General features: G+C 43.2%; 1 protein-coding gene across 5 annotated transcripts in view; it reads left to right on the top strand.

The window, feature by feature from the left end:
* UBE2E2 (ubiquitin conjugating enzyme E2 E2) overlaps positions 1–20,526 on the top strand; it is a 354,523-nt gene that overhangs the window by 262,017 nt on the left and 71,980 nt on the right. For all 5 annotated transcript variants that reach the window (XM_043893879.1, XM_043893882.1, XM_043893878.1 and 2 more), the window contains one exon: positions 11,272–11,404. In XM_043893879.1, coding sequence (XP_043749814.1) covers positions 11,272–11,404 — 133 coding nt within the window. The remainder of the gene's footprint in view (positions 1–11,271; positions 11,405–20,526) is intronic.

The following is a 20,526-nucleotide window of genomic DNA, read 5'->3' as shown; positions in this document are numbered from 1 at the left end:
CTGTCATCCCCTTCTCCTCCTGCCTTCAGTCTTTCCCAGCATCAGGGTCTTTTCTAATGAGTTGGCTCTTAGCATCACATGGTCAAGTATTCAAGTTTCATCTTCAGCATCAGTCCTTCCAATGAATATTCAGGGTTGATTTCCTTTAGGATTGACTGATTTGATCTCCTTGCAGTCCAAGGGACTCTCAAGAGTCATCTCCAACACCACAGTTCAAAAGGATCAATGCAGGATACGTGGTTTCAATTGCTCGGTCAGGAAGATCCCCTGGAGAAGGAAACGGCTACCCAGTCCAGTATTCTTGCCTGGGAAATCCCACTGACAGAGGAGCCTGGCAGGCTTCCAGTTCATAGGGTCACCAACTAAACCACAACAACAAATGAATTTTTTCCCATGTACGCATCCCAATCTGAAAAGTCTGACTGAGGATAAAGATCCTTCCCATTTATTAAAATACTCATTCTCAAAAAGTAACAATTCATTTTCTAGGAATACCTGGAGAATAAGCCCCAGACTCTTATGAGCTGGAAAGAAACTATGTGAAATAGTAACGGGCAGCAACAGTCCAGCTCTCCGTGGAGTTTAGAATACACAGTGGATCTTTTCTTTCTTTTTCCTTTTTCACTGTCTTTCCTGTTAGGATTTCACGCTTCTGCCTGATTCCTTTTTTTAAGTTTCTTGTTTTGTGTGTGAGTATAGCTGATTCACAGTGTTGTGTTAGGTTTGGGTGGGCAGCAGAGTGACCTGGTTATTTATATTCAGTACTGCTGCGTTCTGACTTCCTAAGATGTTACGGTGGGTGTCGATGGTACTGCTCTTGTAGGAAAAATTACTGAACAAACACAGGGACCCTTGGAAGTCTGTGAGAGACATTCTCTGTTGGGCCCCTCAAGAGCTGCCTTCCTGGCTTATTTTCTCAGCACCCTCTCGGCGATCAGGGACGTCCCTTCACCATCAGGGCAAGTTCTTTCCTCTGACCCAGATAATATTGTTTCTTAACTCTTCTTCTTTCCCCAGTATTAAGGGCCCCATAAACAACTTTTTATAATGCCATGTTTGCATAGAACGTTACCCCTGCCTTTAGGGATAAAGAAGATGCCTTGGAGGAGAAGGCAGTTAAGACCTAAAGGACAAACAGGATGGTCAGACCTGCAGAGCATCTTCTCCAAAAGCTCCCAAAAGAGCCCAGACCACATGGAGTTTCTGCAAGTGGTTCCAGTATGGTTGGAGGATGGAGTTGGAGGAGAGAGGAATACAGAGAATGAGGTCAGAGAAGTCAGCTAGAGCCAGATTTTTATGGAAGACTTCGCGTGTACCTGCGGAATTGGGGCTTGATCTTGAAGTATTGAGAAGTCAGAGAAACAGGGAAACATGGTCCCATTTAAAAGGTTTTCTGGAGATTGTCCATTCTTCCCTTTAGTGGAAGGATGGGAGGAAAGCAAGACTGGAGGCAGGGAAATCACAGAGGATGCTGCTGCCACCGTGAAAGTGACAGAGGATACAGCCAGGAGACAGATCAGAAAGATACTAGGAAGTAGGACTCAACAGGCTCTGTGGAACTTAGAGGCGAAGGAAGAAGCCAGGCCTCCCTGTCCATCACCAACTCCTGGAGTTTACTCACACTCATGGCCATTGAGTCAGTGACGCCATCCAACCATCTCTCCTCTGTCGTCCCCTTCTCCTCCTGCCTTCAATCTTTCCCAGCATCAGGGTCTTTTCAAATGAGTCAGGTCTTTGCATCAGGTGGCCAAAGTTTTGGAGCTTCAGCTTGAGCATCAGTCCTTCCAATGAATATTCAGGGCTGATTTCTTTTAGGACGGACTGGTTGGATCTCCTTGCAGTCCAAGGGACTCTGAAGATAGCAAAACTTCATACATTGTAAATCAACTACACAATAAAATAAAGCTTGGTCCAGGTTGACACTCAGGTTTCTGACCAGGTTAGAGATTCCATCGGTGTTTGGCAGGTCGCTTATCAGAGGTGGACGATGAGACACCATGTGGGAGGTGAGCAGACAAGGTGATGGTGGGTGGGGCCCCAACGGAGGCAGACTGCGGAGGAGGAGGATGATCACCATCATTTGTGCACGGTCTCAGTAGCCTGTTTTCTAGTCCTGGGGTGTTGAAACCTTTGTTAGAAAACCACCAGGCAATTAACCTTTCGAGTGAGTTGGTGCACTTCTGTGCCACCCACAGGCAGAACTGCGACCACAGTAGCAGCCCACATTTGGAGGCTTACTGTTTGGGCCCTTCTCAGCCCATTTCTCAAGCTCTGTGAGTGCAGTTCTACTGAGATTTTACACTTCAGGTTGGTGCTGTAATGGCCCCATTTTACAGATGAGAAAACTAAGGCATAGAGCGATGACACATTTGCTCAGGATCAGGTAGGTGTTCGGGCTTCCCGAGTGGCTTAGCGAGTAAAGAATCCACCCGTGATGCATAGGACACAGGAGACGTGGGTTCCATCCCTGGGTGGGGAAGATCCCCTGGAGGAGGGCATGGCAGCCCACTCCAGTATTCCTGTCTGGAGAATCCCATGGACAGAGGAGCCTGGCGGGCTGCAGTCCAAAAGGCTGCACAGAGTCGGCCGTGACTGCGCGACTGAGCACACACAGGCGCTCATGTAGCGACGGGCTGAGATGCAGACAGACCGTCTGGCTTGGAGTCTGCCCACCAGCCTCAGCGCTGCGCTGCTCTTGGAGTCTTCCGGCACCAGCCTCTCCCGGACCGGTCTACGGAAGAAGGGATCGTTCAAAGCATAGAACACTCTGCAGCCTCTGATTCGCGCTTTTCTGATCCAGCCAAAGTGTATAAAAGCCCACTCTTCCATTTTGTATCTATACAAAATGGAAGTTTTTGTATGTGTTTAATGACATATTAAACACATCCCCAGTCATTGTGGGTCTGCGCTGTGCGTGTGTGTGACCACTAGCCACGTGGACTTATTTGGATTTAAATTCATTGAAACTGAGGTTTCAGGTCCGCTTCCTCATTCTCACTGGCCTCGTTTCAAGCGCCACATGGCCATGTGTGGCTGATGGTTACGACACTGGCTCATGATGAAAACTTGAACATTCCCACCATCACAGAAACTAGATTCAAGGCAGTTCTGTTGAATAGGAATATAATATGAAGCACATGTGTAATTTAAAATTTTCTAGTAGCCACAATTAAAAAAGTAAAAAGAAGTAGGTGAAATTAATTTTAATGTATCTTGGCCCAGTATACTCCAAATATTATTTCAGCATGTAATGAATAATAAGTAATGATGTAGTTCACTTTCTTTCATATTGTCATCAAAGTTTGGTGTTTATTTTATTTTCACAACACATCTTGTTTTTTACTGGTATTATAAAAACTTTTTTTTTGCACTGTAAACTCTTTTTTCCTTTATTTTTATTGAGGTACAGCTGATTTACAATATTATATAAATTTTAGGTGTACAAGATAGTGATTCACAATTTATAAAGAATATCCTCCATGTATAGTTATTATAAAATATTGGCTATATTTCCTGTGCTGTACAATATATTCTTTTTAAGTTTTTTCATTTTAAATTCAATTTTTAAAGGTTACTTTCCATTTACAGTCATTGCAATGTTACAAGACATTGGCTTGTGTTCCCCAGGTTGTACTGTAACCCTTGGGCCTGTCTTACACCAAATAGTTTGTGCCTCCCACTCCCCCCACCGTATCGCCCCCTGACCTCTGGTATAACTAGCTTGTTCTCTGTATCTCTGAGTCTGCTTCTGTTTTGTGATATTAGCCATTTTGTAGTATTTTTTAGATTCCACATGTATGTGAGATCTACAGCATTTCTCTCTCTGTGACTTAATTCATTTGGTATAATGCCCTCTAAGTCCTTCCATTTGCTGCAAATGGCAACACTTGACTCACTTTTATGGCTGAATAATATTCCACTGTTTACCTCGTCTTCTTTATCCGTTCACCTGTTGGTGAACAGTTAGGTTGCTCCCATTATCTTGGCAATTGTAAATAATGAAACTATGACTACTGGGGTGCATGTATCTTTTTGAACGAGTGTTTTTGTTTTTTTTTCAGCTACATACCCAGGAGTAGAATTGCTGGATGGAAGGGTAGTTCTAGTTTTTTGAGAAATCTCCATATACTGTTTTCCACAGTACTGTACACAACAGTGTACAACTTACTCCCTTTTCTCTCCTTCGTCACCTGCATTTGCTGTGTTCCCTCTGATGATGGCCCTCCTGACAGGTGTGAGATGCGATCTCATCATGACTTTCCCTTGCGTTTCCTGGTTAGGGGTGTTGAGCGTCTTTTCATGACAGTACCTCCTTACCTGGAACCAGCTACAGTTCAAGGCCTCGATGGCTGCATGGCCACCATGTTGGCCAGCACCGTTCTAGACACTCCCGATAGGGTTGCTCAACTGGGACGTATTAAGATGATTGTGGGACAGAGGGCTGTGTGGTTCATGGACCTCTGCTGTAAGCTTTGGGATTATAAGTGGTGCAGGTAGGCCATCTCTAAGATGATGCAGGTGGCCAGATTGCCAAGACTCAATCTGTGTGTTAAGGAAGTAATGCTAGTGTTAAATGCATTTTAAAACACCCATCTCAAGCTCTTGATTCATCCTTTCTCCTCCCCAGCATTTCTTCTTGGGGTTTCATACACACACTACGCAAGAAAGATCATCAACAAAGACCTGCTGCATAGCGTGAGTGCTGTTTGGTCTTCCGTGATAACCTATATGGGAAGAGAATCTGAAAAAGAACGAAGATGTGCGTATATACGACTGAACCACTCCGATGTACACCTGAAACTAACACAAGACTATGTCAACTGTACTGCAGGGAAATCTTTAAAAAAATAAAAATAAAGCACCAATCTGTTTTTCAGATGGTTTGTCACTGCTAGTATTTTCTCAGAAAGGCACGTTTTGGCAGCGTGAACCAGCTCAGAGTGACGTTGTTAATGGAGTTGTTCAGTCCACTGTTGACTTCAAAGAAGCAGTAAAATTTGGAGTTCTCACTGAGAGCCAGATGAAACTTGGATCAGGCATAAATGGAATCTACGTTGTCTACAGACACTGTCCACTTTCTGAAGTACCTCCTGCCCTCTGCTTTCGGGTTCCTTTTTTGCACGCACAACCTGGTGACTCCGTAATTAGCTTACATTATGTACCTAACTGTGATGACCATTCTTGGAAAACCACCTTAGCATGTCTCAAAGGGACCCGTAAGTTACGTCTTCGGATTTGGGAGCTGTGTCTCTGCCCCTCGTTTCCCAGCTGTGTGCTCTCCTCTTTGCATTGTTTTAATTAAATTTCTTCACTTACCTTGAAGTAATGCTGTAAACACAAACCTACAATTTGCTTGCCTTTTAAGTCCTTCCTTCTGATAAACTCATCTGCTTGTGTTGGGTCTAAGAAAGTGTTAGTCGCTCAGCCATGTTTCACTCTTTGCAACCCCATGGACTGTAGCCCACCAGGTGCCTCTGTCCTTGGGATTCTCCGAGCAAGAATACTGGAGTGGGGTGCCATTCCCTTCTCCAGGGGATCTTCCTGACCCAAGGATCGAACCCTCGTCTCTTGCATTGCAGACAGATTCTTTATAGTCTGAGCCACCTGGGAAGCCCATATTTTTTAAATTAAATTTCTTCATCTCCCTTGAAGTAATGTTGTAACTACAGACCTATAATTTACTCTACTTTTAAGCCCTTCCTTCTAATAAACTTATCTGTTCGTTTTGGGTCTAATTATAGCTCAGGACATAACTGTGTGTATTATTTATCTGAATGAGTGAGCTTGTCTGGCAACAAGATGCTGTTGTTGGCAACATTTCACTGTCCTCTGACCTGAATATTCTGTCTGCCCTCACTGTCCACTTCAGAAGAGGAGGCCCGTGGTCAGACGGGGCAGGAAGGCTGGACCCCAGTCCTTTGAATTTTATTTCAGTACTTGGCAATGAACTTGGCTCACTGTGATTTTATTTTTTGTATCTAAATAAGAGAAATCAAAGCCTTGAAGTAAAATTAAACTCTCCTTCAGATCTGTTTCCGCCCATCACCCCCTCCAACGCTCCCACGTTCCCTGCCCAGCTGCCGCCTTGAATTTAGGTGCGTTTTTCCAGTTCATTTCTTGAAAGACGCTGACACAGATATGTATCCATAAGTGATATAAAATATTGTTTTATCTCTCTAGTTCCTAGAGTTAGGACCACACAGTACGTGCAACTTACTGTTCTCACGTGGCAACTTGGTCGGCTTTTTCTGCATACTTAATATGAAAAATTGACACAGATCTAAGAGTATATTAATGTCTGATACCTAAGGAGGCTATGAAACCTAGCCGTAAAACAGATAGCTCCTGAATCCATCACACACCCTGAGTAGGAGAGCATCCCCAGAGCCACTGAAGCTCCTCCTGAGTTCTGCTTGCCACCTTCTAATCCTACCCAGGAAACGCCTCTCTGGAACTTTTAGCATCTGTCCCCCGCCCCCCAGTTTCCTTTCTTGTCTGTTTTTATACTTTGTAGAAACAGTGTTATGTGGTGCACATTCCTTTCACACTCGCTTTTTGTATTCGTTGGTATAGTCTTAAGATCCCTCAGTGTTAGTTCATATATTTTTGTTGCTGTGTGGTCTTCCTTTGGGTGAATTTACACATTTTTCTATCAGTGGGCATTTGTGTCACTGCATGATTTTGCTGTTTCATAACTTACTTAGGTAAGTATATTCCGGACATGAGAATTTCTTGGCCATTTTATATGATCTCAGTTTATGGCTTGCCTGGTCACTCTCTTTAGTCAAACTGTAAAGCTTTTGACTTTTGCATTTAACTGCTTAATCCATCTACAACAGAGGTTTATATGTTTGCCTATCAAGTCGTTTCAGTCGTGTCTGACTCTCTGTGACCCCATGGACTGTAGCCCACCAGGCTCCTCTGTCCATAGGATTCTCCAGGCAAGAATACTGGAGTCGGCTGCCATGCCCTCCTCCAGGGGGTCTTCCCAACCCGGCGAGTGAACCCACGTCCCTTTAAGTCTCCTACATTCACAGGCGGGTCTTTACCACTAGCGCCCCCTGGTTGAGGTAGAAATTCAGTTTCTCTGTTGTCCAAAGACAAAACTGTTTTCTCGGCCCCATCAGTTCCCACATATATCAGGTTTTCATTTGTGGGTAGAAAGGTTTGAGGAGCTTCACTGAGGTCCCAAAAGCATTCTAGAATCACTGTGTCAAGTTTTGTTTTTTAAAAATCTGTTGCACTTTTGATTAGAATTACATGGAACCAAGGAAAAGATTGACATCCCCAGGGTCCCGGGTCTTCTTACCTATAAACTTGGTGTCTTCATTTATTTAATTTCCTTGAATGTATTTCAATATGTTTTAATAGTTTTCTCCATAAAAATCTTAATATATTTTTCCTGAACTCTATTCATAGGTTCCTTGTATTTTTAATACTATTGTAAAAAGTATTTTAAAATGCATTTTCTAATTTTGTTGGTGTGTTGAAATGCAGTTGATTTTCATCTATTGATCTTATATCCTGCTACTATGTTAAGCTTTTATTAAATTTAATCAATTGTACATAGATTTGGGTAGCTTTCTTCTGTGTACATAAATACCATAAATGCCAACCATTTTGTTTCTTCCATCCCAGTCCATAAATGTTTTGTTTTTCAACTTAATGTCTTTCATGCCTTGATGGATATGAGCTCTAGGATACTAATGATTAGAAATGGATTTAGTGGGCATCTTTGTCATGAGCCTCAATTTTTAAAGCATGTGCTTTTAATATTTTCCCATTGAATATACAGTTGCTATGAGGTTTTTGGTATATGCTTTTTACCAAGTTAAAGAAGTTTCTTACTATCCTGATTTTGCTAGGAGTTTTTTTCATGAATAGCTATCTTTAAAATTTATTGAGTGCTTTTTTTTCCTGCACCTACTGTGATTGTCATTTTTTTCTACTTTAATATGTTGTAAGTAAATTACATTAATAATTCGCTGTTATTAAACCATCCTTGCATTCCCAGAATAATCCCAGATTGGTTAAGATGCATGCTTTCCTGGCGTTGTTTAACCTGTCACTATACAAAACTATCCCGTGACTGTTGACTCGGTGCGTTTCACGCCTGTGGCTCATTCATTTTGTCACTGCAGCTTTGTCCGGCTTAATCGCCCGCCCCGCTTCTCTCATCCACCTGCCCTTCCTCCCGTTTGGCAACCACCTGTTTGTTCTCTGTATCTGTGAGTCTCTTCTGTGTTCATACACGTTTTCCTGTGTTTCGAGATTTCACACGTCAGTGAGACCCTGTGGCGTTTGTCTGTATGTGTCTCAGTCAGCGCCGTGACCTCGGGGTGATCCTTGCTGTCCCGAGTGGTGAGACTGCCATTTCTATGGCTCAGTAATATTATATTTATATATATATATATATATATATATATATATATACACACACACATTCCACATCTTATAAATATATAAACAATATATTTAATACATAAATTTATTTTTGTATAATATATAATAGTATTATATATGTGCTGTGTACTAAGTCACTTCAGTCATGTCCAGCTCTTCGTGACCACATGGACTATACCCCGCCAGGCTCCTCTGTCCATGGAATTCTCCAGGCAAGAACACTGGAGTGGGTTATCATGCCTTCTTCCAGGAGATCTTCCTGACCCAGGGATCGAACACGGGTCTCTTACGTCTCGTGCATTGCAGGCAGGTTCTTTACTGCCAGCGCCACCAGGGAAGCCCCATATATTATTATTTATATATATGCACATCTTCTGGGTATGTATCCAAATAAATGAAAACAGTAATTTGAAAAGAATATGCACCCAGTGTTCACTGCAGCATTGCTTACAATGGCCAACGTACGAAAGCAATGTATATACATACAGATGTGAGTGTATGTATATGTATATGTCATAGATGAAGTGAAGAGAAATGTTCGTCGCTCAGTGATGTCCGACTCTTTGCAACCCCATGGACTGTAGCCCACCAGGCTCCTCTGTCCATGGAATTCTCCAGGCAAGAACACTAGAGTGGAGAGAGCTATTCCTTTCCCCAGGGGATTTTCCCAACCCAGGGACCAAACCTGGGTCTCCCACATTGCAGGCAGATTCTTTACAGCCTGAGCCACCAGGGAAACCCACGTCATAGATACAATGCAATGCATATATATATGTCATAGATATAACACACACACATATATATATATAAAATACTGTGCCACATGTTCTTTATCCATTCGTCTGCTGATGGGCTCTCAGGTCGCTTTTGTCTCTTGGCCATTGTAAGCAATGCTGCAGTGAACACTGGGATGCATATTCTTTTCAAATTACTGTCTTCATTTCTTTGGATATATACCCAGAAGTGAAATTGTTGGATTGTATGGTTCTACTTTTAGTTTTACTAGCAGCAAAAGTTCCACTAAAAGTTGTACTTTCAGTTTCCTGAGGAATCTCCACACTGTTTTCCACAGCACAGCACCAGTTTGCATTCCCCCCAAGAGAGCAGAAGTTTCCCTTTTTCTCTTCACATCCTTGTCAACACTTGTTAGTTGTTGTCTTTTTGATGATTGCCACTCTGACGGGTGTGAGATGATGCCTCACTGTGGTTTTGATTTGCATTTTGTGATGAGTGATGTTGAGCGCCTTTTCATGTGCTGGTTGGCCATGGTATGTCTTCTTTGGAGAAATGTCTGTTTAGGTCCCCTGCCCACTTTTTAAGAGGTTGTCTGTTTTTTTATGTTGAGATGTATGAGTTCTTTGTATTCTCTGGATATTATCCCCTTAACGAATTTGTCATGTGCAAATACTTTCTCCCATGCAATAGGCTGCCTTTTCATTTCAAAGATAGTTTCCTTCACTTGCGAAAGCTGTTTAGTTTGATGTAGTCCTATTTGTTCATTTTTGTTTTTGTTCCCCTAGCCTGAGAGGCACATCCCCAAAAATGTTGCTGAGACAGATGTCAAAGAGTGTACTACATCTGTTTTCTTCTCGGATTTTTATGAGTTTAGGGCTTACATTGAAGTCTTTAATCCATTGTGACTTTAATGGTATATGTGGTGTGAGAAAGTAGTCCAGTTTGATTCTTGCATGTAGCTGTCCAGTTTTTCCAACACCGTTTATTGAAGAGGCTGTCTGTTCCCTAGTGTATTGGTGTATTCTTCCTCCTCTGCATAGATAATGATGCATGGTTTTTTGGTCTCCTGCTCAACAATGAAATTGTTGTAGATACAAACTAATTTCAAAATATGAAAGAAGACAAATCTTTGTTGACAGTAAAATCTTCTCAAGCACCTTAACAGGATCGCCCACTTTGCTGCAGGGTGTGAGGGGATTTCTGGCTGATGTACCATCAGGTTGGCGTGGCAGGAAGAACACTAGAGGGCTTAATTATGATCTCGCTTTGCCTTCTGTTACTCTGGAAGACTGGGGACAGTTCGGTTGACTCGTGTGGGTCTTCGTTTCCTCCGTGAGTTTCTCTGCAGCTGGGGAACACAGGTTTGCAGCTAGCAGCCACGTGGCTTCCCTCACTTGGCTGTTATTCCAGCAGCATCATCTGACAAACTCTTATTTACTGAGTACCAAGAACAAGGCAGAACCTGTTCCTCGGAGAACTTCCAGAGAGGGATGGAAAAAGCAAACAGTTAAGCAGAGGTATAAAACAAAATGATGCATCCTGTCTTCTACAGACCACACTAGCGGGACGCTGGGGGCGTGAGCAGGGAATCTTTGCGTGGAATGAGAAAAGAATATTCAGATGTGGTACTTGAGCTGAGTCTTACGAATGATGACCATTTCCTGATCTCCATCAGCTGCATTGGTGCCCTTAGTTAACAAAAGGATTAGACTATTTTTTTTCTCTAGCATTCCTTCTAGCTTTGAAAATTTATCTCTTTGACCCTATACCACCCTTTCAGGGTCTCAGAAATAATTTTATGCTTTATTAAACATTTTGCTCCAGTAAAAATTAATTTAAAAATTTGGCTCCTGCTTCCTGGTCTGTGGTCCTTGGAATCTTTTGTTTCATAGGTTTAAGGTTATGAATGGCAAAACAGAACTTCTTGGTTCTGTATTATTTGGTAATACCAACATATTTCGTTTATAGAATACTGATGATATTGACAAGTGAATCCTCATTTGGAATTAACCTATTAACTTTGGTGTGTTTTCTATGGAATGGCTCAATTTATTGTTATCATAAATAGATATTTTTACAACTCCAAGCTTTATATCATCTCTAAGCACATTTCATTTGTATGTCTTATTTCAGTGCTGGACCCAAAGGAGACAACATTTATGAATGGAGGTCAACTATATTGGGACCCCCAGGATCTGTCTATGAAGGAGGGGTGTTCTTTCTTGACATAACCTTTTCACCTGACTATCCGTTTAAACCCCCCAAGGTCAGTATGATGTATTCATCCATTTTTAGCAATATGTATTATCGCTTATTTATATATATATATATACACATATACATATTCTTCAGTATGCACACCTAGGGATGCATGTCTATTCTGTTAGCATAGACAACTTCCCAGGACTGATTGTATGTAAATGGAAAAATTAATGTTTATTCCCTCATCCCAACCTTTGATGCACACCTCATTGTTCTTTCTCATCCTTTCTCGTATCGCCTTTTTTTGTGGTGTATGTTTTAAGGTAACACAAGACAGCCTGTTAATGCATGGAAGTAGGAGACAGGATGGGCTGGTGCCAGCCCCAGAGCCAGGAGATCCGGGCATGGCCTGGGCTGAGGGAACTCTTCCAGGAGCAGGCCTGGGGCGCCGGCCGTGAGTTCGGAGCCTTGGTGCCTCTGAAGCTCAGCTGCCCACGGGAGGTGCACACACATCAGATGAAGGTGTGACCCCAGAGACTGAACAATCATGTCAGGAAAATTCAGTAAAGGAGAGTGTGTATTTGTCCATTAATAAGAATGACGGGCTGATGAAAAGTCGCACATAAACAACTAAAGAAAGTCTGAGAGTCCAGCGTTGTCAGGACATGGGTGAGGCAGTTCACTTAGGAGGCGATTATTTCCTCTAAGCATTCTTCACAGTACTTTCTACTGCATGTAAGACAAACGTGCGATGACTTTAAATTCATTCCCTTTCTGAAAACTTTTTGTTTTAGACTGAAGCACAGTGCTGTTAGTTTCAGGTCTGCAGCAAGGTGACTCGGCTATCCACGTACCCGTGTCTGTTCGTTTGCAAATTCTTGTCCCTGTAGGTTGTCACCGAATGTGGAGCGGAGCTCCCGTGCTCTGCGGTAGGTCCTTGTTGGTTATCTATTCTAAGTAGAGCAGTCATTCTCCACTTTGGAAATGAAAAGACGCAGAGAACGCTGACTCTCCCTGTTGGCCACCAAGACGGAGTTCTCATTTGACCCGGCTTCACTTCTGAACGTTGTGGGTTGGAGTAAACACTTTAAAAAGCAAAGCTCGGCCTCGACCTTCAGCGTGACTTCCCTGGGTCCCCTCCCTGCCTCCCATGCCCCCTTCTATTTTCCTTCTCTTCCTTCCTTTCCGCAGAGACTTGGCTGTTATTTTGGTATCAAAGTGAGAAGTCATGACTATCATGTTACCAAATAGGAGAGCCACACACAGAAAAACTAGGTAACTTGCCCAGCATATTCTAACAGTGTCAGGACTGAAGCCAGGACGTCACACAGGACCTCTTATCCAGAAAGCCAGAGCCGGTGGCCCCGGGCCCCGCAGGGCTGCGTTTGGTCAGTTTCCAGTGGTGAAGCCACAGGACAGCTGACCTTTATTTCCTCCTTTTAATGGGGGGGGGGACCGTGCGGCCTTCTCTTCTCCTTCGCACCAGCCGCTGAGTTGTCTGCATCCCTGTCGCTCTGCCGGGATGTGAGGACCTGTCTCGGGCAGTCCCTTCAGTAACAGAGATGCCGACGTGCAGGCGAGCTGGGGGCTCGGATGAGGCAGTTGTACTGCTCGGGAGCCTGATAGGGTCTGTTTTATGAAACATACATCTCGGGAAAAGCGTGGGTGTCTCCAGCTTCCGCAGGACAGAAGTGTGTGAATCAAAGAAAGCCAGGAGGGAAAGCGGGGAGCTCCCACAGTTCCATTTCTGAAAAGCCGTCCCTGATGGGCTCGGAGGATGGGCCAGAACCAACAGGGTGGAGTGGAAACAGCTCAGTGGGGAGCGTGTCATTGAAAATCAGAGCGAGGCCCTGATACGGGGCAGGAAACGGAGACTTGCTTTGTTTCCATATAAACAATGATGTGTGGGCTTCTGACTGAGCACAGTTCTGTGGGAACTGCAGGGTCCTGAGACCTTAAGCAGATACTCCTAGGAGCACAGTGTCTGGAACTCTGAGCCCGTCACGCGGTGCCTGCAATGCCTCATTCACTTCCGAGCTCTTCGTTTTTAGGAGGGCACACAGGAGTAAGCTGGGGAGGGAAAGATTTTCTCACATTCTGGAGTTTCTCCACTGGGTCAAGCTCTGTAGTGGGCAGCCGCGGCCAAGCCGTCCCTCCTCCAAACAGCCTAGTAAGACTGGGATGTTCCCTTTTACAGAGGAAAGAACTTACATGAGGCTTAGAGAGGTTTTCTAATAATAAGCAACCAGGAATCTACTGAACTTGGCCTCCGGGGACCATGCACTTTCCCCTGAATTAGACATAGTTACCCTGGAGATGTTTACTAGGAAAAATAGGTCCTGGGAGGAATGTGATAGCTGTCCTTTGATGTCCATGGCGTGGGTTGGGTTAGACTGGCTTCTCAGTGACTGGATGGAACAAAAATAGAAGGGGCGGGCGTCAGTCACAGGGAAACAGATTTCGATTCCCTGGGGGGAAGACCTTGACCCATCGCGGGACAGTCTGCTTCTGAATAGCTCTACCTCTGAGAAAGGGCTTCCCTTTCCTGGGAGTGTTCAAAGCAAACAGCTGAACTGAAACCTGTCAAGAAGACTACCAGAAAAAAATTAAATCCCTCCAGCGGATAAATCTGCTTAGACAATCCATGAGGACAAAGAAAAATCAAACTTTGGGTATTGACTTATCATTTAAGTACCCATGTGCTAGAAACCTTTTGGACATTTTAAAAGAAATTGTCACCAGCTGATTTGTCAGTTTTAGAAGTCCGATTTTGTGGACAGAAGTATGACTTGAAGGGGGAAAGTTGGTGTGTGCCTTGAAAGCTTTTCACTAAGACAGACTTGCTTACTAATAATTTGGAAGTACCACGCCCATCCTTTCTAGTCTCTTGTTGCTCTAAATAGTCCATATCTGGGGTTAAGTCTTGTTTTAGGTGGCGCTAGTGGTAAAGAACCTGCCTGCCAATGCAGGAGACATAAGAGACGAGGGTTTTGATCCCTGGGTTGGGAAGATCTCCTGGAGGAGGGCATGGCAACCCACTCCAGTCTTCTTGCCTGGAGCATCCCATGGACAGGGGAGCCTGGCGGGCTGCGTCCATTGGATTGCAAAAAGTCGGACAGGGCTGAAGAGCCTGAGCGTGCACACACGCGCTGGTTTTTATTTCTCTGTTGCCTTCATGCTTTGCTCTTTTTCGAACAACCTTCAGCACACACTTGGATTCATGTAAGATTTTCTGATACCCTCAAGAGCGAACCAGGGTAGCTGGTCAGAGAAAACGGTGAGAGGGAGCAGAAGCTTACAAGTAAATCTGATTGGCCATCTGCGTGCATGCTAAGTCACTTCAGTTGTGGATGAACCCATGACCCTATGGACTGTAGCCCGCCAGGCTCCTCTGTCCACGGGATTCCCCAGGCAAGAATACTGGAGTGGGTTAATTGGCTGGCTATCTGTTACCAGATGTCTACCACAAAATGAACCTTTATGCCTGCAGTGTGACAGAATCCCTGAGATCCCTTTTCCCAAACTCTCAGACTGGGAATCCTTACTGAGAACTTTTAAGTGCTTCAGGGTTCAACTTTATCGCTTAAAGGTCACTGGGGTGACGTGGATGTACCTTCTTGCCATGGGAACTTTTGGGGAGTAGAGCTTCATCGGTTTGAACATCCCACATTCTAGTACCTAATTTTTCACACTTTCAGATGAGTCATTCCAATCATTTCTTCCAGAATTCCCCAAAATTCTAATAAAGCAAGCAAAACAAATGTTTAATGAAGTACGTAATGTTATTACCCTTCATATACTAGCTTTACTTGGAGAAGGAAATGGCAACCCACTGCAGCATTCTTGCTTGGGAAATCCCATTGACAGAGGAACCTGGTGGGCTTCAGAGAGTCCATGGGGTCGCAAAAGAGTCAGACACAACCTCGGGACTGAACAGCAGACAGGACCAGTTTTAAATCAGTTAAGTACTGGTTGTACTTTCAAAAGCTGTGTCTCAGTGCAGTTTTTGGTATGTTGATTTTCTTTAATCAGTATGTTTATGCCTCTCTTCCTAAATCTGCAGCAAGTCTGTTTGCATGACACTGGTAGTTGTATCTAATGCCAAGTCTTTAGTTGAATACTTCAGCACCAATGATAGGATTATTTTTCTGAAAAAAAATCTGCTTAGTGAAACTATATCTAGGAATAGTGCATAAACAGCCAAAAAGAAAAGCATAATAAGTCACTAGTATGTCTCAGTCTTTTAATTCTGTATTTCTTTTTCAGTATAGACATACATTTTAATGTTATAATTCAGATATCTACTTATTTGTAAAGTAGGAACTGTTTTATATCTTATTGGAGATTACATTTTTTAATATTCGTGTCATAGATAATTTTACTGTGCTCAAAACCAGCACTTTTTAAAATAGTCTAATGTGTAAGTATTTTAATGTGTCCCTGAAAATTTCAGAAGCGAAATAACGGAATATGTTTCACTCATGTTTCATTCTTTTTTGCTGAACACCCTTTGAAAAGGTTGCAGCAAACTGTGTCCGGTGGCTCATGTCTTAGAGATGCTGACGGCACACACCCGAGGGATAAGGAATCTTACCGGCTTTAACAGCTCAGACCTGTGTTTTATGGTAGAAACACACAGACATAGCCTATTCATCATTTGGCTTTTTCTATCTCTCTGTGGATCTGGATATTTTATTTTTGAAAAAGTAAGTGGGCCTTCCATACAGATCTAAGAGTGGGCAGACAGAAGGAGCAGCCACGCCCGTAGTTTCTTCTGTCAGTAGTATCTCAGGCCACCTGTCCCCCAGGGAGATGTACTGTCTGATGCTCTGGTCTCTGACTAGAAAGCACTGTTTTCCTGGGAAGGGCAGCACAGTATCTGTCGGTGGGTATTTTCCAAAAAGGAATGATAAAATTTGTACCTAGCGTGTTTAAAAAAATAAACAGAAAAACTACAAGCATGCATATCTGTGTGAGAAGAAAAACTCTTCACTAATAGTATCTCAAAACTTTTTAATATAGTTTGTTCTTCTATTACAAATTGCATCAAACACATTTTTAAATAAATCTTAACTTAGAGATCATTTCAGAGTGTCTTGTATGTTTTATGATTTGATTTTGTTTTTATAAAATTAACTATGGTTTGCTTACTTTTCTCAGCTAATAGGAAAGGCATTCATTGCTTTCATACAATGAAATAGATCATTTAGGTCCATCAGATTTTCATCATTTTCATTTTATTATGCTCATTATATTAATATTTAAATAATTATTGTAGACCTTAACCTTGACCTTAAATTGTAGGTCAAGGCTAATCATGAATAATGTAGCTAGTTACCCATGGAAGCAACAATACCCAGCATTTGAAAGCCAGAGAATGATCTGTAACTAAAGTTCATCATAGTTTTATTCTAACTAGGGTATTATTATCTCTTGTTTTCATTGTCATTGCTGCTCTGCTCAAAGAAGAAAGCTGACAAGCATCTCCCAGCAGTTTCAGAGGATGCTGTGGTTCAGAGTGTAAAACCGCTCCTGCTCATTCCCTGTGATCTTAGAGAGAGAACACCCAGGTGTCTTGGAGTGCCGGGCAAGCGCTGGTTTGCTGTGCTTTTTTTACATAATTTTTAGAGAGATGTTTTATTGCAATATAATATACATGCACAAACAGCACAAATTATAGGTGTAGAAACTGATAAACATTCACAAAGAGAAGCATTTGTGTAGCTATAATCCCAGTCAAGAAATTGACCATCCCCAGCAGGTCAGAAATCCCCCACTGGCCTCCTCCTGGTCACTGCTCCCCTCGCTGTGGCACGAGTATACTGTCTGTCTTCTCCTTTTAGTTTCTCTAAGTCGTGTTTTTTTTTTTTTTTAAGAAATATGTCCTTTTATTTATATTTTCAAGTGATTGGCATAAACATCATAATACCGTCTTAGTTTTTCAATTTTTTTCCCTTTTAAAATTTCTGATATTAGAATTACTCTTTCCCCTCTTTGTCTTTTGATCAACATTACTAGGAATTTTATTAGACCTTTCGGGAAAAGCCAGGTTCTTCACTTCTCCTTTTATATGTTTATATGTTTTGTTTCATTCGTCTGTGCACTCTACTGTCATAATCTTTTTCCTTTTCTTTTTTGAAATGATTTAATTTGTATCTCTTCTTCTAAGTTTTTCAAATGGATAGATTATTGAGTTTTTTTAATTGGAGACTGATTGCTTTACAATACTGTGGTGGTTGTTGCCACACATGGACATGAATCAGCCGTGGGTGTTTTTAAGCTACTTTCAGCAATATACCAATATATATTTAAGACTGTCTCCCCAGTGAGCATGGTCTTTTCTATCTCCTGCATGTTTTGGTATATCCTGTTTTTTATTATTCAGTTTACTGATTTTTAAATTTCCACTGTGATTTCTCTTCTTACCTGTGTTTATTCAGAGGACTTTCTGAATGCACTTGTTTTTGACCTTGTTTTTTTGACACCAATAAATTCCTACATTCATGTAAAGCCCAGCCATGGGTCAAGAGCTAGCACCCAGATGGCGTTGCCTGTCTGACACGTGCAGTTGAGCTCCCCACAGTCAGCTCCCGCAGCAAGCTCGTCATTACACGCCCTGCCCACTCCTGCCCGGCCGGTCCTCCAGGGCTCCCCCCTCGATGAATGGAAACCGACTTTTCTAGTTGCTAAAGCAAAAAGCTTGCAGTCCTCCTTGACTCTTCCCACACAGCCTAGCCAGATCCAGTCTCACCGGATCAAAATAAATACTCAGGAGAAACCCAGACTCCTCCCGCGTAGGAACACGCTTTCCACTAGCCCTCCAGCCCCGGCCACCAGCAGCTGCTCCCCTGCCCGCATTGCTGGGGAGGCTCCGGTCTGATCTCCCGGCTCCGGCACCATCCTTCCTGCGGTGCCTGCCTGGGTACCAAATGGCCCTTTTATAATGAAGTCAGAATATGTCCATTCTTCGCCTAAAACCTTCCCGTGATTCTCACCTCATCAAGTAAAAGCACACCGAACCGTCCAGAATCACACTGAAGTCACCATCTGTCTCTCTTGACTCAGATACTCCAAGCGGGCTCCTTCCATGGAACTGTGACATTTGCCCTTCCTTCCGCCTGCATTGTCCGCCCAGAAATCCACGTGGTCCACTCCCTTCCTCCCTGCAGGCGTCTGCCCACAGGTCACCTTTCCAGCGGAGTCTCTAGTGACAACCCCGAGCACCTTACGCTCCTGAGCACCCCACCACCAAGCTTGACTTTCTCCATAGCACTTCTCCCCCCAGCACCCTGCGTTTCTCTGAGTTGGTTATGCTTCCCTTTCTCTCGTTAGCGTGTGAGCTCCCTGGACACAGGGACAGCTCTGTATTTCTGTCGCTTCCGTGGTGGCTCAGACAATTAAGAACCCACCTGCAATACCGGAGACCTGGGTTTGATTCCTGGGTCAGGAAGATCCCCTGGAGAAGGGATAGACTGCCCACTCCAGTATTCTGGGGCTTCCCTGGTGGCTCAGCTGGTAAAGAATCCACCTGCAATGTGGGAGACCTGGGCTCGATCCTTGGGTTGGGAAGATCCCCTGGAGGAGGGCATGGCAACCCCCTCCAGTGTTCTTGCCTGGAGAATCCCATGGACAGAGGAGCCGGGTGGGCTGCAGTCCATGGGGCCGCAGAGTCAGACATGACTGAACGACTCAGCACAGCACACAGCTGCATTCCCAGCATCTAGAACAATGCCTGGTGACTCAGTAGGCATACAGTGAAAATGCATGCCTGATTTAACCCATGCAGCTTTGCCACAGAGACAGCAGGTACCCCCATGGCCCCATCCCCCACTCTTCATCGGCCAGAACGCTGTGGCCCTTGGAGACCATGTGCACATAGGTCACCTAGGAGGTGGACAGCAGAGCTGGAGTTCAAACCCAGTTCCAAACTGAACTTTCCCCAATTACAGAGAGAGATTAACTGCCTAAATCCTTGCAAGAAGGAACACAGGCTCTTAAAATTCACACTCTGTTATAAATTCATTATATTAGATCATCCTCTAAATTGGGTTTTGCGAGGGAGATGAAAGAGGTGATAGAAGGAGGAAAGGGTGCTGGGGAGAGGTTTTGAGTGCCTGTGTTTTGGTTTTGCCAAAGGCACCTGGAACTCTTCACCAATAAATTCCTAACTAGCAGACCCTGAAGTATCAATTTGGTGTTGAACAGTAAATACTGATCTCTGAATTTTGCTAGCCCTGAGCTAAAGGAGAAATTGTCTCCTGGATGTGGAAGGAACATACCAACATAGTAAAAGCCGTATACTACAGACCCACAGGTAACATTATACTCAATGGAGAGAAACTGAGAGTGTTTCCTTTACGATCATGTACAAGGCAAGGATGCCACCCTCAGCACTCGTATTCAGAGTATACTAATAGAAGTCCCGGCCAGAGCAGTTAGGCAGCACGCAGAAATAAAGGCATGCAGATCAGAATGTAAGATGTACAGTTTTTGTTTTCTGATGATATGATCCTGTACAGAGAAAACCCTGAAGAATTAGTCAAAAAACTGTTGGAATTAATGAATAATTTCAGTAAAGTGGTAGAATACAAAATCAACACACAGAAATAAATTGAATTCCTTTACACTAATGATGAAGCATATGAAAAAGAAATAAAACCATCCCATTCATAGTAGCATCAAACAGAGTGAAATAAATGGAATGAATTTTATCCAAAGAATAAAAGGCCAGTACAATGAAAACTACAAAATCTGCTGAAAGAAATTGTAGAAGACAAACAATTGGAAAGACATCTTGTGTTTGTGGATCAGAAGAATTAATATTGATAAGATGACCATACTACCCAAAGCCATCTACAGATCAGTGCAATATCCATTAAAATGCCAAAGACATTCTTCACAGAAATAGAAAGAACCATCCTAAAATGTGGGCAGAACCATGAAAGATCCTGAATAGTCAGGAAAGAACAAAACGGGAGGCCTCGTGCTCCTGGACTTTCAACTACACTACAAAGTCATAGTAATAAAAACAGGCAATGCTACAAAAATAGACACATCTACTAGTGGAACAGCCTAGAGATCCCAGAACTATATGGTCACTGACATTTCAAAAAGGGGTCCAAGAAGACCCAATAGGGAAAGGAAAACCTCTTCAGCAGATGGTGCTGGGAAAACTAGAAAAACTCA

Source organism: Cervus elaphus, chromosome 32, assembly GCF_910594005.1.
Source record: "Cervus elaphus chromosome 32, mCerEla1.1, whole genome shotgun sequence".
NCBI lineage: Eukaryota > Metazoa > Chordata > Mammalia > Artiodactyla > Cervidae > Cervus > Cervus elaphus.
The sequence above is the reverse complement of the archived record's forward strand: the minus strand, read 5'-3'. Positions and strand labels throughout refer to the sequence as shown.